The sequence below is a fragment of the Neolamprologus multifasciatus genome, chromosome 22 (assembly GCF_963576455.1).
Source record: "Neolamprologus multifasciatus chromosome 22, fNeoMul1.2, whole genome shotgun sequence".
In the NCBI taxonomy this organism is placed as follows: Eukaryota; Metazoa; Chordata; class Actinopteri; order Cichliformes; family Cichlidae; genus Neolamprologus; species Neolamprologus multifasciatus.
The window spans coordinates 6348451-6372406 of record NC_140459.1 but is presented as its reverse complement, the minus strand read 5'-3'; the positions used below and the strand labels follow the sequence as shown (position 1 = coordinate 6372406).

The following is a 23956-nucleotide window of genomic DNA, read 5'->3' as shown; positions in this document are numbered from 1 at the left end:
CTCACCCAGGAAACACGCAGAGAGAGAGCGTCACCCTGTAACCATGGCAACCGTAACGCTGCCACCCGGAACAACAGAACGTAGCTGTCAAACAAAACCCAAACAGTCCTGACCCGCCACAATATGAAACAGGGAAGTACCGCCGTGTAATCCATTTATTTCAACAAAGTAACTGTATTCTGAATACCACCTTTTTAAACGGTAACTGTAACGGAATACAGTTACTCATATTTTGTATTTTAAATACGTAACGGCGGTACATGTATTCCGTTACTCCCCAACACTGCTAGCTAGCAACAATGCATACAAATACAGAAGAACAGAAAATGCTTTAATAAACATGGCACTGTATTTTTTTAAGTACAGCAGGTAAATATGTGTATGCCTGCATTTTTAAATAAAGGTGTTGTTTTTATTCAATTTTTCAATTTTAAGACTTTTGGCAGACTCGAGGTAAAACATCACAACCTGGTTTAAGTGCGCGCTCCGCTTCTCAGTCAGTGCATTACTTTAAATGTGCTGCATTCCCCACAGCATCAAACAGCATAAGCGTATTAGAAAATGGATGGTAGGATATTCAAATTTCAATGTGGCAGGCAGATTAGCAGATTATTGCCATAATTGCCTGGCTCACAATAGCACATTATTCATTTTTGCTAGTCAGCTATACTATCCTTCATTGTGCCCAACCTTATTTAAAACCATTTGTCAACCATAGCTTCAGATTTACAGTTTAAGCTCTTTAGTTATTGTTCTTTTTCTATAATGAGCATGCATCTGCACTAATAAATGCATTGAAAATGAACCAGGCTTCTTAAAATAGGAGAAAACATTCAGGGAATGAGAGTCTCCTAATTTAAATCAGGCCCTTCTGTGCTATTAAAAAAAAAGTGAAAACCTGTGAAATATAAATGTTTTCTCCCATGAGAGCAGTTCATGTGTGACTAGCGTGTACAAGTCTTTTGAGCCACAGTGAAGCACTTTATGTCATTAATGAGTTTTGGGTTTTGACAATTGCAGTGTTATTTAAGTCCATGTGCTATGATCCATTTCCAATATGTATTAGGAGATGAGAAAAGAACGATCTCAGGGGTAGAGGAAGAAAAGATGGTTAAAGATGTGTGTGCATGCCTCTGTGTGTCACATTGACTCACATCCTCACCCATCACATAGTCCACAGTGGCTGTATCAGTGCAGCTAACAGAGGGCCTTTGTCACACAGAGAGAAATAGCAGACATGCACTTGCACGCTATCATAGCAATGTTCTCTTTGTTACCACTTTATCCAAAGAATTGCAACTAAATGCTTGGCCAAAAATCTGCAAACGTAAAACTTCAGTAAATCTAACCTGAACCCTCGAAAGGAATCTTATTCTAAATTTCAAGTAGGCAAAAATAGCCCAAATTTTCAAAAACAGGCTTCACTCTCAGGTTACAAAAGTTATACAGATCATAAGAGAAAATCCTACAAGTACACTCACACTCTCTCTCACACACACACACACACACATTTGTGCAGAGCCATCTGACCACCACGTATATCCTGAGCCCCATGATGCCGACAAGGACACAGTGGTTACAAGGGTGACAGATGTTCAGCAGAAGCTATTTACAAGCACTAGCCTCACTAATCTGTTTTGCACTTTCATTTGGTCTAATTAAGCAGGACTTGGACAGAATCCTCTCTTAGATAAAAGAAAGAAAGACAGAAAGAAAGAAAGACAGAAAGAAAGCAATAACCAAACATACTTTAAACCAGCTAACTGACAGGTAAGCGTAAGCATCAAAAGCAGCAGGGAGGAAAAATAATGAAATGACCTATGAGAAGAAAGCCCACAGGGCCTGTAGAAAAGCACCAGGGAACATCGAGTCATTTGACAATGATATATCATTAAAGAAGAAAAACCCTCCTTTTGAATAAACCCGGTAATTCTATCATGCAAAAGAAAATCTTTATTGGCGGCCACCAAAAGACCGGATGTCTGCTTCCATCTGGAATACTGATTAGTTTAATGTCAAAAGAACATCAACCTTTTTCTGTGCAAAAAGAGGAAAAACTCAGTTTTGGATTCACGGGAGAAATTCAGCTCAGTGAATTGTGTATTTCAAGAGTTGACCCTCAGATTTAGATCTGAGAAAGGAAAGTCAAGAATTAGTTTGCTCTAGGCGGGGAGTGGGATGGAGAAGAAACTGAGAAACTAAGACAGGCAAAACATTGTTCTGCAGCTGTCAAACTAAAACCTTCCACCAACATCTGACTCGGGGAGGTGCAGGAGCATAGATGCAGGAGCACGTAATGAGACTGGGAAGCAACCCCAAGGAAAAGACAAGGAATGAGGAAGCCTGGTTCCACATCGGGATATACTGTTTAGGATGTGAGATGAAGCAGTTATTTTTGGGGTCACGTGGACAGAATTCAGTATACATATACAAATATCATATTGTGGCTTCATACAGTCCTCAGATTACAACATTTTTATCATATACATAACATTTAGAGTTATGTCGACTATGCCACCCGAGTATAACGGACCCATCACCTGTACTTTTGCTAGACTTCACTACTTGAACACTACATTCGTATAATCACACTGTTTTTTAGATTAAAATCAACACAACACATCTTACTACATGCACAACAACACAGAGCCAAATTTACTCAAACGTAATTTCCAACAGCTCGGTCAAACACTCAGCTTAGTCTTAGCAGTAGCTAATGTAGCCTTGAGCCCCTCGCCACAGCAGATGAGGCGAGAGTTACAGAGCTTTAGCGGGCTCCCTTAATTCCATCCATGCAGATTTTAAACTTCAGACACCAAACTCTGAGACAACCAAGGCTCTATTGAACCCTTTCTACATTCTGTAACTCTTGCTATAAAAAGACTATATATAGAAATGCACTTAGAGGCATCAAGCTATGCAGATATTTCAATCTCTGCATGACATCTTAACATTAAAGAAAAGCCTTAAAATTTTTAAAGTGTGCTGTGAGGGTAAAGGCATGCACGGTAACAGAAGTAATGTAGAAATGCACTATAGGCAGACAACTATTTAACTTTCTTAAAGGGTACACTTATCTGCAGGCGGCTGTTTCTATTGTTTTTCTAGGTTACTGTTTGCACATTCAAGCATCCGTTTGCTTTGTTTGCTTATCGTTCTGCACATTCAGTGACCTCTCCTAGCAAAGAGAATATTTCAATGTGTCTCACTGAAGCCTGACAGGAAACCAAGTCCTGTTGTTAATATAAATGTAGACTGTTTCCTGTCAGGTGACTGACAGCCACATAAGGCATGACAGTCTCTGCCAGGAAATAATCCCTGAAATATATGCAGCCTGACAAACTTAATTGTCATATCCATGGCTTCTTTTGCATGCAACTGCTTTGTCTGCCAGGACAGCCAATTCATTTGCAGCCAGGTTTGAAATAACCACAGGCTATATATTGAAAAATGACCTAAAAATGATCTAATTACATATGGCATGCATTGCAAAAATGATCGGGGGAAAACATACACTAGAAAGAGAAGGTAGTAAATGGGCTGTAACTCTAAATGACACTGGTATTCTCTTTTAATGTGCATGTGACTTGAATACAAATGGGCTGTTTAAACAGTAGTCACTTGTGAACATGGGAAGGGGAAGAGATGTTAGCTTGTATTATGCAAATAAGAAACAACACTGTCAGAGCAGATGCAGCTGATCAGGATGGCTCCCATCGACAGACGCGCACATGCATGTGCGTGCATCGGGGATGCATTCGGTTGAGGCAGTGATATTGAAGATGTTAACAGAGGTGAGAGACGAGCCGGAGTGTTAGAGGTGCACAGATCCTTGTCTTCAGGCCAGTTTCATTTTAACATTTCATCAGTACAAACAGATCTCCCACCACCATCACTGACCCACCCTTTCTATCGCTTTATCGCTCTCTCGTTTGCTCATTTGCTCACTCTCTACTGGCTGGTTAGCCACTGACCTCTGGAACTTGTTGCTAGAACAGTCTCCAGGCTGAAAAGCCAAGATAAAAACGCTTTTTATAATCTTCCAAATCAAATCGATTACTTCAGTGAGATGTTAGCGTTCCTCATTCCCCTAAGACACAGATTTTTCTTTCCATGCTTTTTTCACCAAATGTCAGGAAATTCCATGAGTTGTAAAACTCTTAAAGTTCAACAGTTTTAGGAGGTCAAACAGAAGGCCAACATTATGCCACACTGAGTGAAGAACTGAAAATGAATATTTGCTATTACAAATAAGAGAAAAAAAGAGGATCCAGGAATAACACCGAAATGCCCTGCCCTTTCTAGAGCTTGCACTTGAACTATAACAGGAAATGACTTCTTTTTTTTATATCATACTGGTTTGCAGGGAAAAAAAAATCCACAACAGTGAAGTAGGTTTCAATTTCGATTCAATCAACTAGAAGAATGGACATGACCAATTCTGAAACTGGCAGACACGAAAAGATTGGTAGTAGGTGATGTTATGTTCAATGTCATTTTTAGCAAATAAATTCCACTCTGTTATTTGAGATAAAAAGCAATCTGTGATCAAGGCCAAAGACTGCATTAAGGCTGAAGCCATTTAATTTTCTCACTTGCGCTGAGAAAGAAGTCTTTCTGCTATGATATAAGATTCCTCTCTTTCACTTAATAAGAAAATATACTGTATTTTTACACCAATATACCACAGTATTAGAACCACGGAGAGGTGATGGGGATAACATTGATCGTCTTATTATAATCCAGTGTTCAGCAGGGAAACAAATGGTCCTGGCATTGATGTGGATGCTACTTGGATGCAGGCAAATGAAACTATAGCAAAAGCACTCCAATAGCAGTCCACGTCACTATATAACTATGTATCCCACCAAACCACAAAAACTGTGTAGGAAGCACCACCAAGAGCCCAAAGCACCGAGACAGTCTCCGGCTTTCCCAGATCCCATTTCAGTCGAGTACTCCCAGAATCCTTGGAGGCTACAGCATGTCCTTGACCATGTGTCATAAAACCTTATGGATCTCTAATAATATGGTAAAAAGGATTTATTTAGTGGTCAAATAAAAAGAAATATATCTAAAACCATGCATTTCATTGCTTAAATAAACCGTATCATGTGACCTGTCGACAGAGCGGTAAAAGGTAATGGAAGAGAAATAGACCCTTTTTCCAGTTACTGCAATCTGGTTTATGAAGGTAAGTTTTTATTTTATGAGGATCGTAAATGTCAGATGATTCAGTCATTCCTGTTTTAAAATGTATTCTGATGTTTTGCTCATTAAAGACATGGACGCTTTAATTATCTCGCACATTGTCCAGAATGGCTCTTTTCACCAACGATTAGCAATGCGCCAATAGTGATTTAGTGACGGCCAACATGGTCCAATTTTGGAAAGCAAGACCGCTGCCTTAAATGTTCTCAGTTGGAATAAGTCATTGCAGGAGCTCCATAATGATGTAAGTGAAGCGAACAATGTTACTGTAATTATTAATCGCCCACATGGGTACAACTGCAAATGTCACAAAGTCACGTCGCAGCCTGACCCCGCCGCTGCACTCGCACACAAATGGTAAAAAGCAATTTCCATTTTGTCACCAGCAGGCTATATCTGGAGAGGTGACTAAACGGGAGGAAAGGAAGGACGCAGGTCGGTGTGGTCTGTGTAACAGGAATGCTGAGGACAGACTAGGACACAGAACAGGGACGCTTGTCTAAACACTTTCACACTTTTGAATTTCCCCTCTAGCTCCCTCCCTCCCTTTCTAAACAATGAGGCCTAGAAGAACTGAAAGCAGAAGAGTGGATTGAGAGAGGAAGAGTAGAGTTGGGGTGGGGGGGTTGTCCTGGCACCCTTTTTAATTCCACCAAAGCTGTTCCAACAAAAGGGCCCCCGCTCGGGAGCCGCCACGGAGCAGCAGCCAGCCGGGCCGACTGAAAATAGGGTCGTGAGCAAAAGAATGAGTGTGAAAGAGAGGGAGCGAGAATAAGACAGGGAGGAAGAATGCCTGAATAAAAGAATGGGAAAATGAAAACTGAGCAGGGTATGAAAGGCCATTTCTTTACTCTGCATGCGGGTAAAAGTCAAACTAGCAAAGGAGGCCACACCGATCGTGTGCGTATGTATGCAAGAGACTTTGTGTGTGCATTTTTTAAGTCATCTGCAAAGGTATTCGTGATGCTGTGAAACCTGACTGGACCCTGTAAGAATAAACCGTGCTCCGACCATCCTTGGATCAGCTCCATTGTGATTCATGGCCCCCTTCCTGTTGCTACGCTCTGTAATCCCTCTTCCCACTGACACCTGTTTGCTGTAGAATCACAAAGGAATGCCAAGGTGTTAGCCATGATACGCTTTATGTCTAGAAATGTGATCTGGAATTTGCTTAGTAACCCGTTTCCTCAGAGGTGGAGAAAAAAAAGAAGAAGAAAAAAGAAAAAAGGAAAATCGCTGACCAAGTGCAGACACGTGCTTGCTGGCTCTTTGGCGCCCACGGTGATGAAGTAAAACCTGCTTCCTGTAGTAAGTTGGGCTGATTGAGCTTCTTACATCAACCCAAACTCCGAACTATTCCCACTAATTATAACTGCACACCTTCTTTTTTAGGACATGCAAAGACATACACACACACACGCACAACACAGTCTTGTGATATTGTCTCGGACACAAAAGCTGTATCCATGGCAACAAGTTTAAAATTTCTGAGAGTGACCTATCAAGCCAAAGTCTACCTCTGGCCATAAGAGCTGCACTCGAGATTTTTGAAAGTACTTCTTTGATGGCACAAACACAAGCCAAACGTATTATGCAAGATCCTGCAATACAAACTCAATAGTTCATCGTTCGCTGGCCCACAAAGAGTCGTGGGAAGTCATTAAGATTTTAATCTTTGATCAATAACAAAACCTAGAGCCAAAAATTAAGAGTCCAACGTTACCAGAAATGCAAACAAACAAATCACAGTGTGACGCAACTCGAACCAATTAAGAAGTGAAAAGCTGCAATTAAAAGGAAGTTTTTTTTATAAGCAATAAGACTTCCTTCTATGCTGGTTGATAATCATCGCCGCATGTGTCGATTCTGACACAGACAAAAACAAACTCGTGCAAACACAAACAGCAGTCCATATTACTAAACAGCGTGCGCAGTATGCGAATCTTTCACAAGCTCTCAACGGGCATCAGCGATCTGCTCCTGATGATTTTCACCCTCAGCAGGAAGAGCCTTTGGCATTTGAGTCTTGAGCCTTTTAACTGCAGGTCCCGTTTCCCTTTCTCACATTTAGCAGACAACGGGACACACTCTCAACAGCTGTAAATAGTCTAGTCCTGGCAAGAGTGCTGGCTAGGTAAAACATGCAAGAGGCAGGATGCAAAGTCCACCAGCTTTCTGTTAAATCTCCAGGAAAATAGCGACTCAGTTCTCAATCAAATATCGCACAGGCTTAGTAAAAAGAAGCTGACAGGCTAAAGATGTCAGATGGTTAAATAACGTTTGAAATGTTTTGGACCTCAACGCACGTGTGAAAATAAGTTTACTGTATGACTTTGCAACTGATTTTTCTTACGTTTCAGGAGTTTTGATTACCGAGTCTGTAGCCATGCCCTGGATAATAATGACTTCGTTAGCAGCCACTGGCTCTTCAGCAAATAAGACATTTAAATATGGCAGCGGCTGATGCTAAACCATTGTGTCACATCAATCACTCAATGCGTGATTGTGTGACGAAGAGTCGGAAGACTGAAAACAGTGCAGTTGCTTTCTGATTTCTCTTTTTCCCGTGACAAATGGGGAAATAAATAACAACGACATTTAAAAACCATTCACATTGCACATCTGCTAAATTGTCATTTTTAAACATCGGTATCAGCCTAGACTTTCCCGACTGGTGCGTCCTTAAGTATTCTGTTCAGCAAGGTCATTAGTGTTATGAATATAAAGGTTTTTAACAGTTAGGGGGTGCTAAAAACACATCGTTAAGCCCTTCCGAGTAGGAACTTGCAGAGCATCCAGCTGCTTTGCACGGTCGTTGACATTTTAACCCAGCAATGATACCTATGATCAACTCTCACGGCAACAATGACAACCGCTGCCTCAAACCTCTCCACAAACACACAGAACATCAGTTCTCCCCAGATACACTTCTTGACATTTTGTCTGTCTGACATCATCGACCACAGTGGGCCTGGGACCTTTGTTCGCTTTAAAAAGTGGTCCGTAGCGCAGAGGCTCCAGGGTCAAGTTGCTACATAGTATTCAACCAGGATTTATGCAAAGAAGCAAAATATGTTTTTTAAACTGAGAAAATTGCTGGAATATTTTATTCAAACTGCCCTTTGCTTTTGAAAAAATTAGGTTTTTTAAAGCTTCCAGGCTTATTCCAGTTATTAATAAATGAAAATATCCTGCATGGAGAAAAATTTAAATAACTGTGCACCTATCCCAAAGGCCAAGAGCGCAAAATCGGCTGTAACGTGCAGCTCACAGATGAAGGTCTTGAACTCTTGCTTCTTTAAATTTTATGTTGTTTCTGAATTTTAATTACAGCACTAAAACGGGCTGCGCGTCCCTCTACCCTTTGCCGTTTATCCAGAGTCGGCCTGCAGCGGTCGCATGCAAAGCGAGGTTGTCCAGATGTCGCTGTCTAAAGCTTCAATTTTTAGCTCCTCCTGGGGGATCCGGAGTCATTCCCAGGCCAGATGAGATGCTCTATATAGTGTCTCTAGTGCATATCTGGATGTTAATTTTAACATTTACAGAGGTACATCCAAAATATGTTGTTTTTTTGTTTTTTTGAGGTAAAAAGAAAGGCAGATGTATGTTTTGGGTTTTGCCCTTTAAGGCAAGAAGGTAGATCAACGTGAACGTTTAAGACTTTTTCATCCCTGAGATCCTCTGCAGTGATTCCCACATGGAGTAAAACCATCACAGATGGATACTGGAGCTTGTGTAGCACTGGCTACACAAATATGCAAACAACAACATAGCGCAATGCAAAGCTAAAGATGAGTCATTAATAAGAGCTCTCGATAATCAGGCTGTGCTGCTCTGAGGGCGATAATCATCGGCCGCCTGCTCTCCAAGTGATAAGCTAATCAGCCCTCCGTCTCTGCAGAGCCGTCGAGGGGACTCATCATCATTGACATTTCAGCGCAGGATCGGGCCTATTGAGACACGAAGGGGAGGGGGTGGTTACCTGAAGAGACTTAATTATCATTGCTGCACAATGATATCCTCTTAACTCTATTTTGCCTTTTTTATGAAGGTTAACATTCCTCTTTCAATATTACAGTCAAGGTTTCACGGCTGCCGTTGACCCCTTTTGCAAAGTGCCTGTTAATTTTCCACATAATTACATTCGCCACGTAAACATACAACGATCATCTATGCACACAACTCGCTTTTGAATCGTTTCCTCATATGCCAGGGCAATCTTGGAAAAATCAAGCCTCTGTCAGCAGCTCGCTTTCCAAGCAGCTGCAGTGTGAGTGTAGATGTTCTTCCTCAGACGAGACAGTTGTGTTGTTGCATGTTAAAATGAATTCATAACCTGTGGGGATACTGTCATGACAATCTGACAGCTTTTTAACAATACAGACCCAATGTAGCAGAGTCTCAGCTGAATATCTGTCATCCTCTCTCCAACCTGTGTTCGAGAGCTTACAGCATGGGGTCTAAAGCAGAACGCTCTCCTTCACTGGGGGTTTTCTCGTTCTTACATTGCTCCAAAAAACGCAGGAAGAGAAAGGATGTCATTACACAGCTAGTTCTAATCGAGATTAAATCTTCCTCCTGCCTTGTAAACTCGCCGCCAATAACAGTTCACGCCATCACCGGTTACGCAACAGATGCTACAGCGAAATGCAAAGAAGGATTCGCTCCCCGGCTCGAAATAACTTGCCCTCCCGTTTGCTTTGATCTCACAGGCATGTCTCCAAGGTGTGTCAAGGCACAAGACGACATATCTTCCAGCTCCATAATGACCCATCTTCTTTTTCCTCAGTGAAGATTTTGGAGAGCTCTGACAGATGATATTAGTTATACCCAGGTGCAAACAACAGGCTGACAGATTCATGCTGACAGAGCAGGCTAACGCCGATCACTATACCCCGACTACCTGCTGTTATAAATATTGGAGCTGGTTCCAGTGGGGGGTAAAAAAACAAGTAGTTTCTGTTGGGGATTACAGCATATTTGTAAATTCTTGTGGTTCTTCTTGTCTGAATAATCTGAAAAACTGGTTTGCAACTGTGAAAACTCCCATAAACAGCCGCTGAAGTCGGTAAAGACTTTGGAAAGTCCCAAGAAAGTACACGAGTCGTTGAGTGTGCACATTAAAGTAAATATTTAGTTGAATGTAAGGTACTTTTGAGAAACTGTGCATAGTCATGTGACACATAGCATAGTTTGTTTTACTAATGTTTAATCTGTAACATGGTAAAAGGACATAACTGAGAGTTCCAGTGTGCAGACTGACTTTGACTAGTTAGAAAAGCCATTCAAGGGCAATAGTGCTGATAGCAAGTCAGGTACGTCAATATGCCATCTAAACAGCAATAAACTACAACACATAATCTCTGTTGTTTTAACATCTCAAATCAGAGTAAAGACTTTCCAGCACAGGGAACCAGAATCATGAAAAAACCTCATAAATGCAGCGATAACCTTGTCTTTTAGTGACCTTTCCCGTACGCGATTACTGTTATTTCTATCCATCAAAGGTGCGTTTTATAGTGACAGCAAAGTGTTTCTGTTATTCATGAGCAGCTTTATTTATACCTGCTTTTATTTTATGGAAAACGTTGTTACAGTTTCCTTAATAATCCCATTATGTCTCTGTGCCACTCAACAACTTCACAGTGTTGTTATTTTTGGCACATGTTTATTGGCTGAGTGTCGAAGGTGCTGATCAGGAAGCTTTTTAGTTTAAAGATGAAGTCCATCAATCAAGCTGCTCTTTGTGGCTCACTGTGCTGCATCCGGGACTTCACGTACAATCATTGTAAATCCTTATTTCTTATAGGTTTTATAAAACACTCGCACAGTGTCTTGCATTGTGCTTACGTCACTTAACAGTAAGTTCACAGCACCATTCGGCTGATACCATCAGTCAATATTGGCCACAGTTACATGTATCACTGCACAGAGGTAGATATATAGAAAGTGGAGTTAAAGTTTTATGACCCCTATCTCACTTTACTCAACTCTGAGTGTTTTATTTGGGTTTAAGCTGTCTAATTTAAGAAAAGAAAAGCACTGAATTAATGTTTTCAGATATTTTACTCTAAATGTGCTGGTATTGGTGTCTTAATTGACTACAGGGTGCCTTATATCATAATATTAACATTTACGTCATCTTATCTTCTTAAATTTGTATGCACTGCATGTTCGCTGCTTCTTCTGCCATGATTCTGGAGTTCGTGTATTTTTCACACAGTTCGTGTAGTCGATATTCATGCAGCCCTCTTGACAAGGTATTTATTCCTGAAGGGCCACCTCAAGAGCAGGGGCCGAGCCATTCTCATCCCCCGCAGAGAACGCGTTTCCCCATCAACACCCTGTTGCTCCACACGACGAAGACCAATTTTTGCCATTACTCTAATGGTTAGTAAACGGACCGGCAGTTGTGATTGCGCCCCATTTCACGGCCACGCTTCCCGACAGGTAAACACAGATTTCAGGTCAGCCGTGCTGTAAGGGTTTGTAGCGGCTCAGGGAGGATTAGGTTTCCTGAACAGTCACCTGCCGACGAAAGCGGCGAGGAATTAGGACAAACACCGCAAACCAGGAGAGCCACACCTCGCGTTTCGTGGCTTACCGAAACTCAACAAACACACATATGCACACACAGATCTGATGTAGAGCTCGGACAATAAACTTTTACAATAGGTCTCGGCGCTCTGAGCAGCAGCCAGAGAGGACGCGGAGACGTGACACTGTCAAACATCCAGCACTCCGGGAACGCGGGCTGCCCTCCTGGAAAAGTGCCGGGGGTTGCTACATTCAGAGAACACGAGGCTACAGGAGGCGAAGAAGTGACGAGACTTCCATTGTAAGAAACACAGCTGGGCTCGTTCACACTTACCTTGGGCTGCAAGCAGGACCGCTACTGCCACCAGCCAAGCGTTTCTCATCGGATACACCGGGCAGCGCGCTGCGTAATCTCTCGCCATTCTTATACACAGGAGATAAGGTGGACGTAATATCCACAACAGCGCCGTGCGTTTCAGCCGGGCTCCAAATTATTCCTTCTCCGATCAGCCAAGAAACTTCGAGCTCAGTTCAGACCGCCTGCGCTGAACGCAGCCAAGTTACAGCTTCTCTGTGCTCCTGCCGCTCCGAGCGTGCCTCTCCTCAGTCTGGACCGTGATTAGTTTCTCTGTCCTTTGCTTTAATTCTGTTAATGACAGGAAGAGTCAGAGTCCTCCCCACGTGGACCGGCCGCAGTGCGCAGGCAGCCGGCGGCTGTGTTTTTGTGCCGGCGCGTCTTGTGCAAGGCGAGCGGAGCGAAATGGAAACAAAGTGTGGACGGAGTGTGTGTGAGAGTGCCGGAGCTCCGTGTGTCTGATGCGGAGAGCTGAGTGGGGGAATATCAAAGTGATGTCAGCAGAGCGTCACCAAGAGGACTTCAGCCGCAATACTGAACCCTCACATCCACAGACGCACAATCACGAGCGCGGTGCAGTTTAAAAGGTTAGAAATACAGAAGGGACGCGTCTGCATACCTGTGCTGTGAGCTCCGGGTGTGTTCTGCTGACACCTGCCGCTTGTTTGTGTATATGTGCGCGCGCACGTGTGTGTGTGTTGGAGCACATTTTCACAGTTGGAGATGGAGCATCGTCGTGATACAAACATAGAATCTTTTAAGCAGTTAAGTATTTTAATTTCATGCTTATAATATTTTTTTATTTGTTTCTGTTTCACTTTTCAGCGAAGATCCCGTGCTTTCCCCGGAGCTGCCGCTTATTCACACGGTTACTGGTTATTTCCGGATTTCCCACATATGACTAGATCAACTAGTGTTGGGGAACTACTTATAATCCAATCGCACCTTTTTATTTAGGGCAAGCAAAAACAAGTAGCCTTTCATACTCTACAAGCAGGGTCCTTAAATTGAAGTCCAAAGGCTTCTGGGTAATATTTTCTGCAACCCTCAATCGTGTGGAGGTTACATTACTGTACATTTATTTCATCCACAGTTCTTGTTATTTTCTGAACAAATGTCCTACAAACTCTGAGTGTTTTAGGTCTGCGTTTTCCCCCAACTCTCTGTAACATACTTCATGTGTAACCGGTGTGATTCTGCGTTGTGTCTGATAAAAAGGGCTGGCATTTATTTTTACATTAAACATAAAGTATGCATTTACACGTAACATATTTGACATAAGATAAAACAAAAACAACAACACAAAATCCGACATACCTGATAATGAACACAACTACAGGCTTGGAGGTCCTAAAAGTCAGGTATAAAAGGAACGGTTTGGGGGTTTAGAACACATTTTGTGTCATTATAACAATGTGATTTATGACCCTGTTACACATGCACTCAACCATCAGAAGTTCGAGCTCTCATGCACTCAAGGTAAATCTTTGATAGCAAATTTCCCTTTATGGAAGAGACCATCTATAACATTTAATTGTTGCTTTTTGGATTGTATTAATAATTACATGATCTATGATAATAGCTTTTGTTATACTCATTTTAACAGACCACCTGTATTCCCACATTTTCTACTACAGATTAATCAGTTTGTTCATCGTGTAGAAACAAATGAAATGATGAAAATGTTTGCAATGAAAGCAGTGTCTTCACATCGGTTACTCTGTCTGAGCAGCAGCCAAGAAATCATCAAAGTCATTTATTAAAATCACAGAAAAGCTTTGTCAGCAAATGGTAACTGAAGCTGGTTATCGTGGATCAAAGTCATTATTGACTTCTTCCCTTCGATTAGTGATAAATCATCTGACTATGTGAGTGAGGAATATAGTAAACAGTAGACATCGCCGAGGGGGGTTTAGTGTGCCTGTTATGAATCAATAAAGGTCATATTGTTCACATCAGATGCGATGTCTCCGTGGACTTCACAGAATGCTTATTGTAATGGTTTTCTAGCCAAAGGTTTCTAAGAACTGAGGGGAAGCAGGTGCTCAGCTCACAGGGGAAGCCTTGTTGAAGGCTTTCCAAAGAGAGACAAACCCTTCTGTAGTTGGAATAGTCATCCTTCTACAACTACACAAGGTGACCCCCCCCCAAAGAAAATGTAAACAGATATTGATATGTTAAAAATAATAATAATGCAGCACAAATCCAATATTCCAGAAGATTAAAGAGAATGTGAAATGTATATAAGTGTGATATCCCATCATTATGGTTCAAAAGAAGACAAAAATATTAAAAGAAACATCTCAAGGAAACATCAAAGAGATTATGAGCTACTATTAATGCAAATGCAAACCATCAAATGGAGAAAACTAAACTTTCAAATCCAGATTTCAAGTTATAGAATGCAGATTTTTGCTGTTTTATTTTCTCAAGTGTATTTTTAATGATATCTGATGTTAAACATATTCATTTAGCTTCTTTTTTGGTTGTCGTAGTGTAAGTAAGTCCCAAAGTACTGCGCAGCAACAATTTGACTTCTAGAAAAGCTTCGGAAACAACTCAAAGCTCCATCGTCTGCATAAACAGTCAGATTTCTGCTTTATATGATGTATTTTGTTTCTTTGTCCAAAAGAACTACAAAAGAAATTGCACACATGAATTCAGGTTTGCAACACGCACGAAAAAGTCGTAAGGGATTGCAGCGGTGGGGGTTAAGTCTCTCTAGATTGATGCCGTCATTTACTTTGTTGTCCCTTCCACAGAAACAGTGATGCTGAGTTTTTTTAAAGACAGAAATGGTTCTCCTCCACACACAGAGGACGTTTGCCTGTCTGTTTAAGACGATAAGGACCATCTTTGAAGTCCACTGCAGTGCTTTTTAAAGTTTCTGCTGAAATAAGTTGTACCAGCAGATTGACTGAGAAAGTTACTATTCACAGCAACACACTGTAGAGGCGAAGCTCAATTAACTGTGTGATTGAGTCATAACTCCAAAACACTGCAGTGGGAAATATTTCTAATGCTGTTTGTGTTTTATAGTGATTTAAAATAAAACACTATCCAATATAAAATCTTTAGTTTATGCCAGTGAATAATACAGGTGACTGTTTATTCACACATTTGATGGCTAGATGGAATAATGGTAACATCAATTAACATCAATTCAGTTGTTTCACAAACAGACAGTTTGACTAAATTACTTAAGTTGTAAATAAACTTGTAAATAAAAGTCTGCCTCTTGGATTTGCAGCCCTAGCACGTTGGAAGTGATTCATGTGGCACGCACAGGACATGCTGAAAGTTTTGCAGGTAATGTGAGAACCGGTTTTCTGTAAAACGCACAAGTGGGGTAGATTAGTAATCAGATTTGCCTTTGATGTCTTTGTGTTTGTCTGATCCCTTAAGTGTACTTTTAAAATGCTGTTCAAATATCAGGTTACATTTGTACGTACCCACCAAATCAGTGTTTTTCATATGACGTAAATGAAAGCAGCTACCTCTAAATAATCAGGGTTTTGATTTCAATTCAATTCAATTTTATTTATATAGCGCCAAATCACAACAAAAGTCGCCTCAAGGCACTTTATAGATACAGAGAAAAACCCAACAATCATATGACCCCCTATGAGCAAGCACTTTGGCGACAGTGGGAAGGAAAAACTCCCTTTTAACAGGAAGAAACCTCCGGCAGAACCAGGCTCAGGGAGGGGCGGGACCATCTGCTGCGACCGGTTGGGGTGAGAGAAGGAAGACAGGATGAAAGACATGCTGTGGAAGAGAGACAGAGGTTAATAACAGATATGATTCAATGCAGAGAGGTCTGTTAATACATAGTGAGCGAGAAAGGTGACTGGAAAGGAAAAACTCAGTGCATCATGGGAATCCCCCGGCAGCCTACGTCTATTGCAGCATAACTAAGGGAGGATTCAGGGTCACCTGGTCCAGCCCTAACTATATGCTTTAGCAAAAAGGAAAGTTTGAAGCCTAATCTTAAAAGTAGAGATAGTGTCTGTCTCCCGAATCCAAACTGGAAGCTGGTTCCACAGAAGAGGGGCCTGAAAACTGAAGGCTCTGCCTCCCATTCTACTTTTAAATACTCTAGGAACAACAATTAGGCCTGCAGAGCGAGAGCGAAGTGCTCTAATAGGGTGATATGGTACTACAAGGTCATTAAGATAAGATGGGGCCTGATTATTTAAGACCTTGTATGTGAGGAGCAGGATTTTGAATTCAATTCTGGATTTAACAGGAAGCCAATGAAGGGAAGCCAACTCTTTACAAGAGGTAAATCAGAGTTCACAATTATGAAATAGTAGTTAAATAGTTAACTAGTTGAAAAACAGGGACCAGATCTGTTAACATTGGCAGTCAGTTACCCAGAGTCTCCCTACAGGTGACCGGTGAAAGTAGCTGAAGGTGTTGCATGCTCCTGTTTTAGTGTCAACGAGCAGTGCTTATGTTGTAAAGAGGTGTGTTGACCAAAAACTATGTTCATGTAATCAGGCTGTATGTGTTTTATCATAACTAATTACCTGTTCACCCTCATAATTAGAATCTAGACTTACAGCAGACAGTCTTTCTTAGAATGAGACACACAGTCTGACAGAAAATAAAAGGGAAACAGATTTAACGAGGATGTGCTTATCGCTTTTAAAATATTTATTTGGTAAATGGTTTTTGCTCAGCAAGTCCCATTAGGAAAGCATTTTTTGGAAGGTCAGCCAGGAGTCAAACTTCCAGCCTCACAAATAACGGTCATCCAGCTCCATCTGAGCTGCAGCTGCCTTCTAGTGCAACACTAAACCAATAAAATAAGACATATTTTTTCATACTCTAAACACTCTGAGAGTGTTTAGAGCCTGTGGTGAAAATGTATTTAAAGGCTTAAATAAAACATTGAGTAAGTTATGCTTTGCCTCCCCATACTGATATCAATATGATGAAAGATCTTGTTTTGCAGCTTACAGTAACAATGATGCCGTCGTGCTACCACACCATCTGCAGTATCACAACAATCCCACTTATTCCAAAGCCAGCAATCACTGTCACGGTGAAAACAACTCTTCATCACCCAGTCACCGCACCCACCTGTCTTTTCCAGCTGCAGTGTTACAGTGTAATGCACTCTCTGCTTGAGCACCATGATTTTTGCTTCAAGAAAACCAAATAACCACCTCTTTTATAGTGGAAAATGAATATAGGTCTCCCTGCACCTTCACTATTCAAAACATTTTACTGAAAGATAGCATGCACAACTGCCCTCTGAGAAGCTCACCTCCCTGCACACCTCTAAAACCATCCCCGCTAAGCTCCCACCATTTTGCTGGGTGGCGTACCCAGCCGCCCACCTCTCCATTATCACCTCATTAGCGGGCTGCAAACTGGCCCACCCTCCATTTTGGCTCCAGCCTCAATCAGCCCATTAATCACAGCAGAGCAGGGAAACCTTCTGTCCTCTGAAGACTTGCAATGTATTCTGCTGGCCCCTGCTGTGTGTGTGTGTCTGTGTGTGTGTATGGTCCTGCTGCAGCATACAAATGATCCAGCTATATCCTGCCATCTGTTGACTGCTAAAAGTAATGCTTCTACACTGACATACACAAAGTTTATGATGTTTTCTGTCTGTCTTTTCATCTTTATCTAAACACATAATTACGCGATTCAAGGTTTATCTCAGCAAAAGAACAGATGGAATAAAGCACGCAATCACTGCAAGTCTTCATAATTAAACAACAAAGTGGTTGTTGTTAGTCCAAATTCAGCTCATGAGAGTGTTTGCACGAACTATCAATGTGGTTGAAGAATTCATCATTTCGAGCCAACTACCTTTTACAAAAGGGCATGGAAAGATTGTCTTTATATTATTCTGCTTGAACTTTCAAAGTACTAAAAATATGTTACACTACAACTGGACCCAAGTCCTTAATATAGAATGACATTATTGTAGGCAGGTACAGACTAAAAAAGTCAGTGAACTTAAAGTGAAAGTCACATGTAGGGTGTGGAATAGTCCATTATCTTTTTTTGAAGGAAAACTGTGATCCAGACAGAGCAATGATGGATGGATGCATGGATGGATGCATGCATGGATGGATGCATGGATGGATGCATGCATGGATGGATGCATGGATGGATGGATGGATGGATGGATGGATGGATGCATGGATGGATGGATACATGGATGGATGGATGCATGGATGGATGGATGGATACATGGATGGATGGATGGATGGATGGATGCATGGATGGATGCATGCATGCATGGATGGATGGATGGATGGATGGATGGATGCATGGATGGATGCATGGATGGATGGATGGATGCATGGATGGATGCATGGATGGATGCATGGATGGATGGATGCATGGATGGATGCATGGATGGATGCATGGATGGATGCATGGATGGATGGATGGATGGATGCATGGATGGATGCATGGATGGATGCATGGATGGATGGATGGATGGCAATATTCTACAGTACAGTACTGCTGGTGGGTGTTTCTCTGAAACCCAAAATCAACTTGTTGAAAAAACTAATGTTTTTGAAAACAAAGCCCACCCCCATGGCCACAGTAATCCCCTACAGCTCAATCCTCCTGCAGCTCATGAAACATAATAAAAAGCCCAAAGTATTGCCTCATTCCCCAAACTCTCTAAATGCCAGTGTGACTCAGCATCCATGAGATGCACCATTAAAAAGCCCAGTGCACCCAAAGTAGCTGCCAGTACCCAGATATCTGGAATCACAGCATACCCACACCAAGCCACAGTCATACTAGGGAATGCAGTGGTTGGAAACCATGGCAAGGCCAAAACTATTCCAAACATGTGCCATAAACTTACAATCTAGGTGCCTTTAAAAGTGTTGCTTCCAAGACAGAAACCAGGTCTGTGTCCACTCCAAGCTAGTTTCCAGCTTCAGAGCATCTTTGGTGTATGGAGGTGGAAATAAAACTGCATTAAGCATAAATTGTGTTTTTAATTGCAATTGAAGGAGGTCAGGTTGACAATTAAATAGAATCTGTTTTTAATAATGCAGCAATTAACTGTGATCACTCTATAAATATTGCTTACATACATAGAAATGTACAATAAATAGAAATTTACATGCACTACTAGCATACAGAGTCCAGCTCCAAACATGTAACAATTCAGAAATTCCTCTGGATATCATTGCTGCAGAATGCTGATAAATTAACTTGTTTTATATAAAACCAAACTACAACCAGTTGGCAACCAGTTGGCAACCAGTTGAGTCAAGCTCCCTATTGCAAAGAGATGCATCGCAGACCAGTTGCACTAACTGGTGCAGACTGACTCAGATCGATTGCAACATGTTAGAAATCAGTTATTAGACAATATCCATGCAATCTCAAGTGATCACCCAGAGGCTGAGCACCAAACCCACAACATCTGAGTTTTTGCAGATCTGTTTTAGTGGCACGAGGAAGACTTACATAACAACAGGCATCTGGATTTAAAATCAGATCAGAATCTGCAAATACATAAACACTTATTATTATTTTCAGTAGTGGTTATGTCTCCTTTCCAGTTGGGACATTGTAGTTCAGCTTTTAAAACCAGTACTTAAGATTTACTACAGCTGTGTGCTAAAATTATTATTATACATGCTCAACTTTGAGAAAAAAAAACATTTTTTTTTATATTCAAAACCATCACGTGGCTGACAGATAATCTCTTTTGGCAACAAAATGCAAAAAGGCCACATAAATGCAATTTGGGGGGAATTTGTGTGACATAAATAATGAGTAAGCCCTGGCTCCAGGCCTGTGTGGCCCTGTGGAGAAAGCAGAGTAAATTAATTCCCCCTGCTATAACGATGTCGTAAACAAAATCAGAACAACTTTGTGTCAACTCATATGCCAAGTGCGGTACGTGGCTTTATCTCAGGCACGTTGATGCAAAGATTCATCCTGTACTTGTTACTCAAACATACCGTAATTACTGTTACATAAACAAAGAGTGCACTGGCAAAGTAAGTAAAAACAGTATTTTCAAGAGCAGAGAAAACTAAAAACATGCTTTACTAGATCCATTCAGTCTGCTTCAAGCTTAAGAAAACCTTATTTTTCTTGAGATTTACACTAAAACATAAAGTCAGCAAGTTTTAGAAAGAGTTTGAATGAACTCAGGCAATATTTTTTATATTATGACTTCATACTTCCCAACTCCCAGGAGCTTGTGTTAAACCAGAGGTTCACTGCATGGGGTTCAAGATTGCTACTCTCAAGGGACTGTGAAATAAATCAGAGGCCACAAAATGATTAGCAGAAAAGAGAAGGAAAAAAAACATTTCTGCAACTCACAACAATATTTTCTCCTGACCTTTCTTGTCTTGTCTCATGTTTTTCTATTTCTTTGCTGAAATAGTTTGCAGTTTAGCCTCTGGAGGCTTAAAAATGTATTAAAATGAAACAATCATCGAAGACAATTTCACTTCTTTTGAACTACTCCCAATTCAAACAGCGAGGTCAAAAGTGCATTCTGTACTTTTAAATATGTGCTCAGAAGTCAAAGCAGTCGGGAGCCAATGGTTTAAAGATTACAAAAATGGACGTCTGACTGGGAATATCACCAGAGGCAACACAGTCCCTCTCTTCTCCATCATAGATTGTGCTGATAAGCTTTGAACAGAGCGTTTGAACCCCCTCGTGATATTGTACTGAGGCACTCAACTCATGTCAGACTGCAGATGCACTGCAGATCTGGGAATGTTTAAGTGTCTGTTCTTTAAGAAACACTTAAAAGAAACAGATCTGTCGGCCGTCCTCTGGCTGCAGACGTTTGGTTTACCAAGCCGCTTCCTTCCCGTCACACACAAACAAATCATCTCTTCATCCACCGCTCTATATTCATGCTTTTGCCTTGTGTAAAGATTCATAAAGATCAATCATCTCGTCTCTCTTCCTGCCATCACCTCTGCCACATCCATCCCTCCAACGCTCCATCTATCCATTCTTTGATCTCTCTCTTTTGCCTTTCCACCCCTCCCTGTGTCATTCTAGGGACCAATATAAATCAAAACCTACTTCAGTGACAGCTGGCCAGCCCGGACACCTACTGTGTTATTTACTTTAGCATGCCTCTGATCCACTGTTTGATCTAAGTGAACTTGCGTTAACTCTCACAAAGTCAACTTTACATATTCACATATCAGCACAGAATATATAAGAGCTAACACACATATGCACATGCACGCACACACCCAATCTGTTTAGTTGCATTAAAGAAACTGGGAGCAGTTTCTGAGAGTTTTCTCCCTTATTATTTTCACCACAACCAGCCCATGAATTTTATATGCACAGTCCCATTGCTCTCGTATCGTCACCTCATTCTTGAAGCTATAAGCCAACGAGGACTTGCACACACACGCACTCGTGCATCCGTGCGTGCCTGTGCTCACACACGGCTGGTGTTTTTTATTTGTGTGGTTATAGATTGGTATGTTTTCGTAGTGGAAGAGAAGGTGATGGGGGTGGGGGCGGATGGATATGAGCATGGTACTCTGAAGAGGCAAGGAAGGGGAGCTGCCGCTGGGTAGATAATCCTTCAGTCTCTAAACACAGTGGAACAGAGGGTTAGAGGTGCCTGTCAGTCACTGCATGGAGTCCCCACTGAGGTAACCCAGGTTTGTCGAGGGAGGGGTTTGTTACATGAGGAGGGTCAGTGGAAACCAATACACTCTGAGAGGGGACTTCTAGGACAAACAGATTATCCCTAAATGAAAATTCATCCAATAACACTGCAGCGATGGAGCTGTTTGAAGGGCGAGAGCAAAGACACGAAAATGCAGAAGGTTAGGGTTTATGTTACAACAAAGTAGATGCACGAGCTAACCAGAGGCCCAGGGGAGACAACCAGAAGACCTCAGTGCTCAATGGTACCGCAGAATTTCGAACCCTAACTGGAAGCTGGGAAAGATTAAACGAAGGATTTTATTGCTAAATTCTCAAATGTATGATTGAGGACGAAGTGAGTCGATGGAGATGAAGTGAACAGGCTGAGATGGATGAAGAAATCAGAGCCAGGGTGGAAGAGCTGGCAGGCAGACGGATGGGCCACTGATGGCTAGAGTGGGTAGGCGCATGAGCTTTGCAGTAGTAGAGAAAGAGAAGGATAGCTCGTTTCCTTCCACAGTTGATCATCTTTAATAACTAACAACTCGTAAATATTTTCGGGAACAAGTATTGTAGAGTCGTATCCATGGTTTCTATATTCCAGCTGCGTGGGAACTGAGGTACCAGTGCAAGTACTTCTTGACTTATGGTTCCTCGAGTAAGCTTTCTCTCTCCTCCAGATGGCTTTTTAAAGAAATAAGACATCCTTAAAGGTACACTGAGATGAATTTCCGGGTAACGGGCTGGAGGAAAAAAGGGAGAGGAGACGAGGAGGCACAAAACAGAGAAATAAGGCAAAGCCCAGGGAGGTCATAGCACAGACAGGAAAAATAAACAGGAAACAAGAAGAGAAGGAGACCACAGATATGAAACACATGACACCTAATAATGTGTGTGTGTGGGTGTGTGTGAGTGTGTAATGTCCCAACCTCCAGATTAAAGTAGAACCTCTAAATATTTAATGTTAATGGCAACACAAGGACAAAATGTGTGTCGAACACTTGCAGAACAGCTGGGACTCCTATCAGCCTCAGTATGTCTGCCCTTAACGATATGTGAGTATTTTATTATTAAAAAGTTGTTTCATTTCAGATAATTTATATTTGGCAGCGTGTCACTGTACTGGGACCCCCTTCCTTCTCTACACATATATGGAAGATAGAAAGTGCCGAAAGGAGCAGAAACAACAAGCAGGCATGAACGTAAGAAACGAAGATGATGGGGCAGAGGGGATTTTTCCGCAGCAGCTATATGCAGGCAGTATGCAAGCTGCCAAATAACATGCCCCATTTGTATACCATTAAGATGCAGCTGAGCCATCAACTAATGTCAGTGTGATCATCAGCAGACGATCTGTCAGGATTGCTGGTCTGACTCGATGGCATGCAAAAACTAACGCTATGCTCAATTAGTGTTTAGCATTTTGCTCAAAACACTGCAGAGCTTTTTCAAATTGCATTGTTATTGTACAAAATTCAAATTTAAGTAGATTGTGTCTATACGTACTGAAATTGGTCTGTTAATATGTTAATAAGTTGGGTTGTTGGTCAAACCTTCACCCACTCCACTTTTTAAAAAAATCTTTTCAGTCATAGCTTCAAGTCCACCCATGCCCACTATTCACATCCCTGCAGCCCACTTGAAATGCAAGTTAATTTACACAGAGCCCTTCTGCAAAAAACCAAAACACAGCGTGAGTTTGGCCCTCTAATTGCATCTCAGCTGTTTTCCAAATGAGCCATCTTTTTACAGTTCCAAAACACAGGCCAAACATATACATCACAGCTCTACAAACAGCTTGTACTCTATGTTCCCAGTGTTTGTAGCCAAGTTGGAGTTCAGAAATGCACACAGACTTGCTGACACCCACCGGAGAAACAAGGAGAAATTTGATGGACATTTCTGTATTTTTTTTGGGAAGCAACGAAAGAAAGCAGTGCCAACTCTGATAGCTTGGCAGCAGGACGTGGAGCTATGCAGGCTTGCAACTGTGCCTTCAGTCATCCTGCAAACATTAGGGGTTGTTTTAACTAAGGCACAAGGTGGGATACTTTGTTTTCATTTTGAGGAAACCTGTTCTTACATGTCCAGATAGGAGAGCATGGTGCATTTGCATATGGCGGTTGATGTAGATCAAATGCAAAACTCTACGTAAGAGAATTTCTGTGCCAAGGGTTTTGTGGTAGTTCTGTGGCTTTTTTCTTTTCAGGG

General features: G+C 41.6%; 1 protein-coding gene across 5 annotated transcripts in view; it reads right to left on the bottom strand.

Annotated features, from left to right (window-relative positions):
• pvrl2l (PVR cell adhesion molecule related 2 like) overlaps positions 1-12750 on the bottom strand; it is a 381196-nt gene extending 368446 nt beyond the window's left edge. The window contains exon 1 of one of the 5 annotated variants that reach the window (XM_085149005.1): positions 12083-12750. In XM_085149005.1, coding sequence (XP_085005131.1) covers positions 12083-12170 — 88 coding nt within the window. In that variant the 5' untranslated portion in view covers positions 12171-12750. The remainder of the gene's footprint in view (positions 1-12082) is intronic. The other 4 variants (XM_085149003.1, XM_085149004.1, XM_085149006.1 and 1 more) reach the window with 4 other exon arrangements.
• Positions 12751-23956: the final 11206 nt, after the last annotated feature.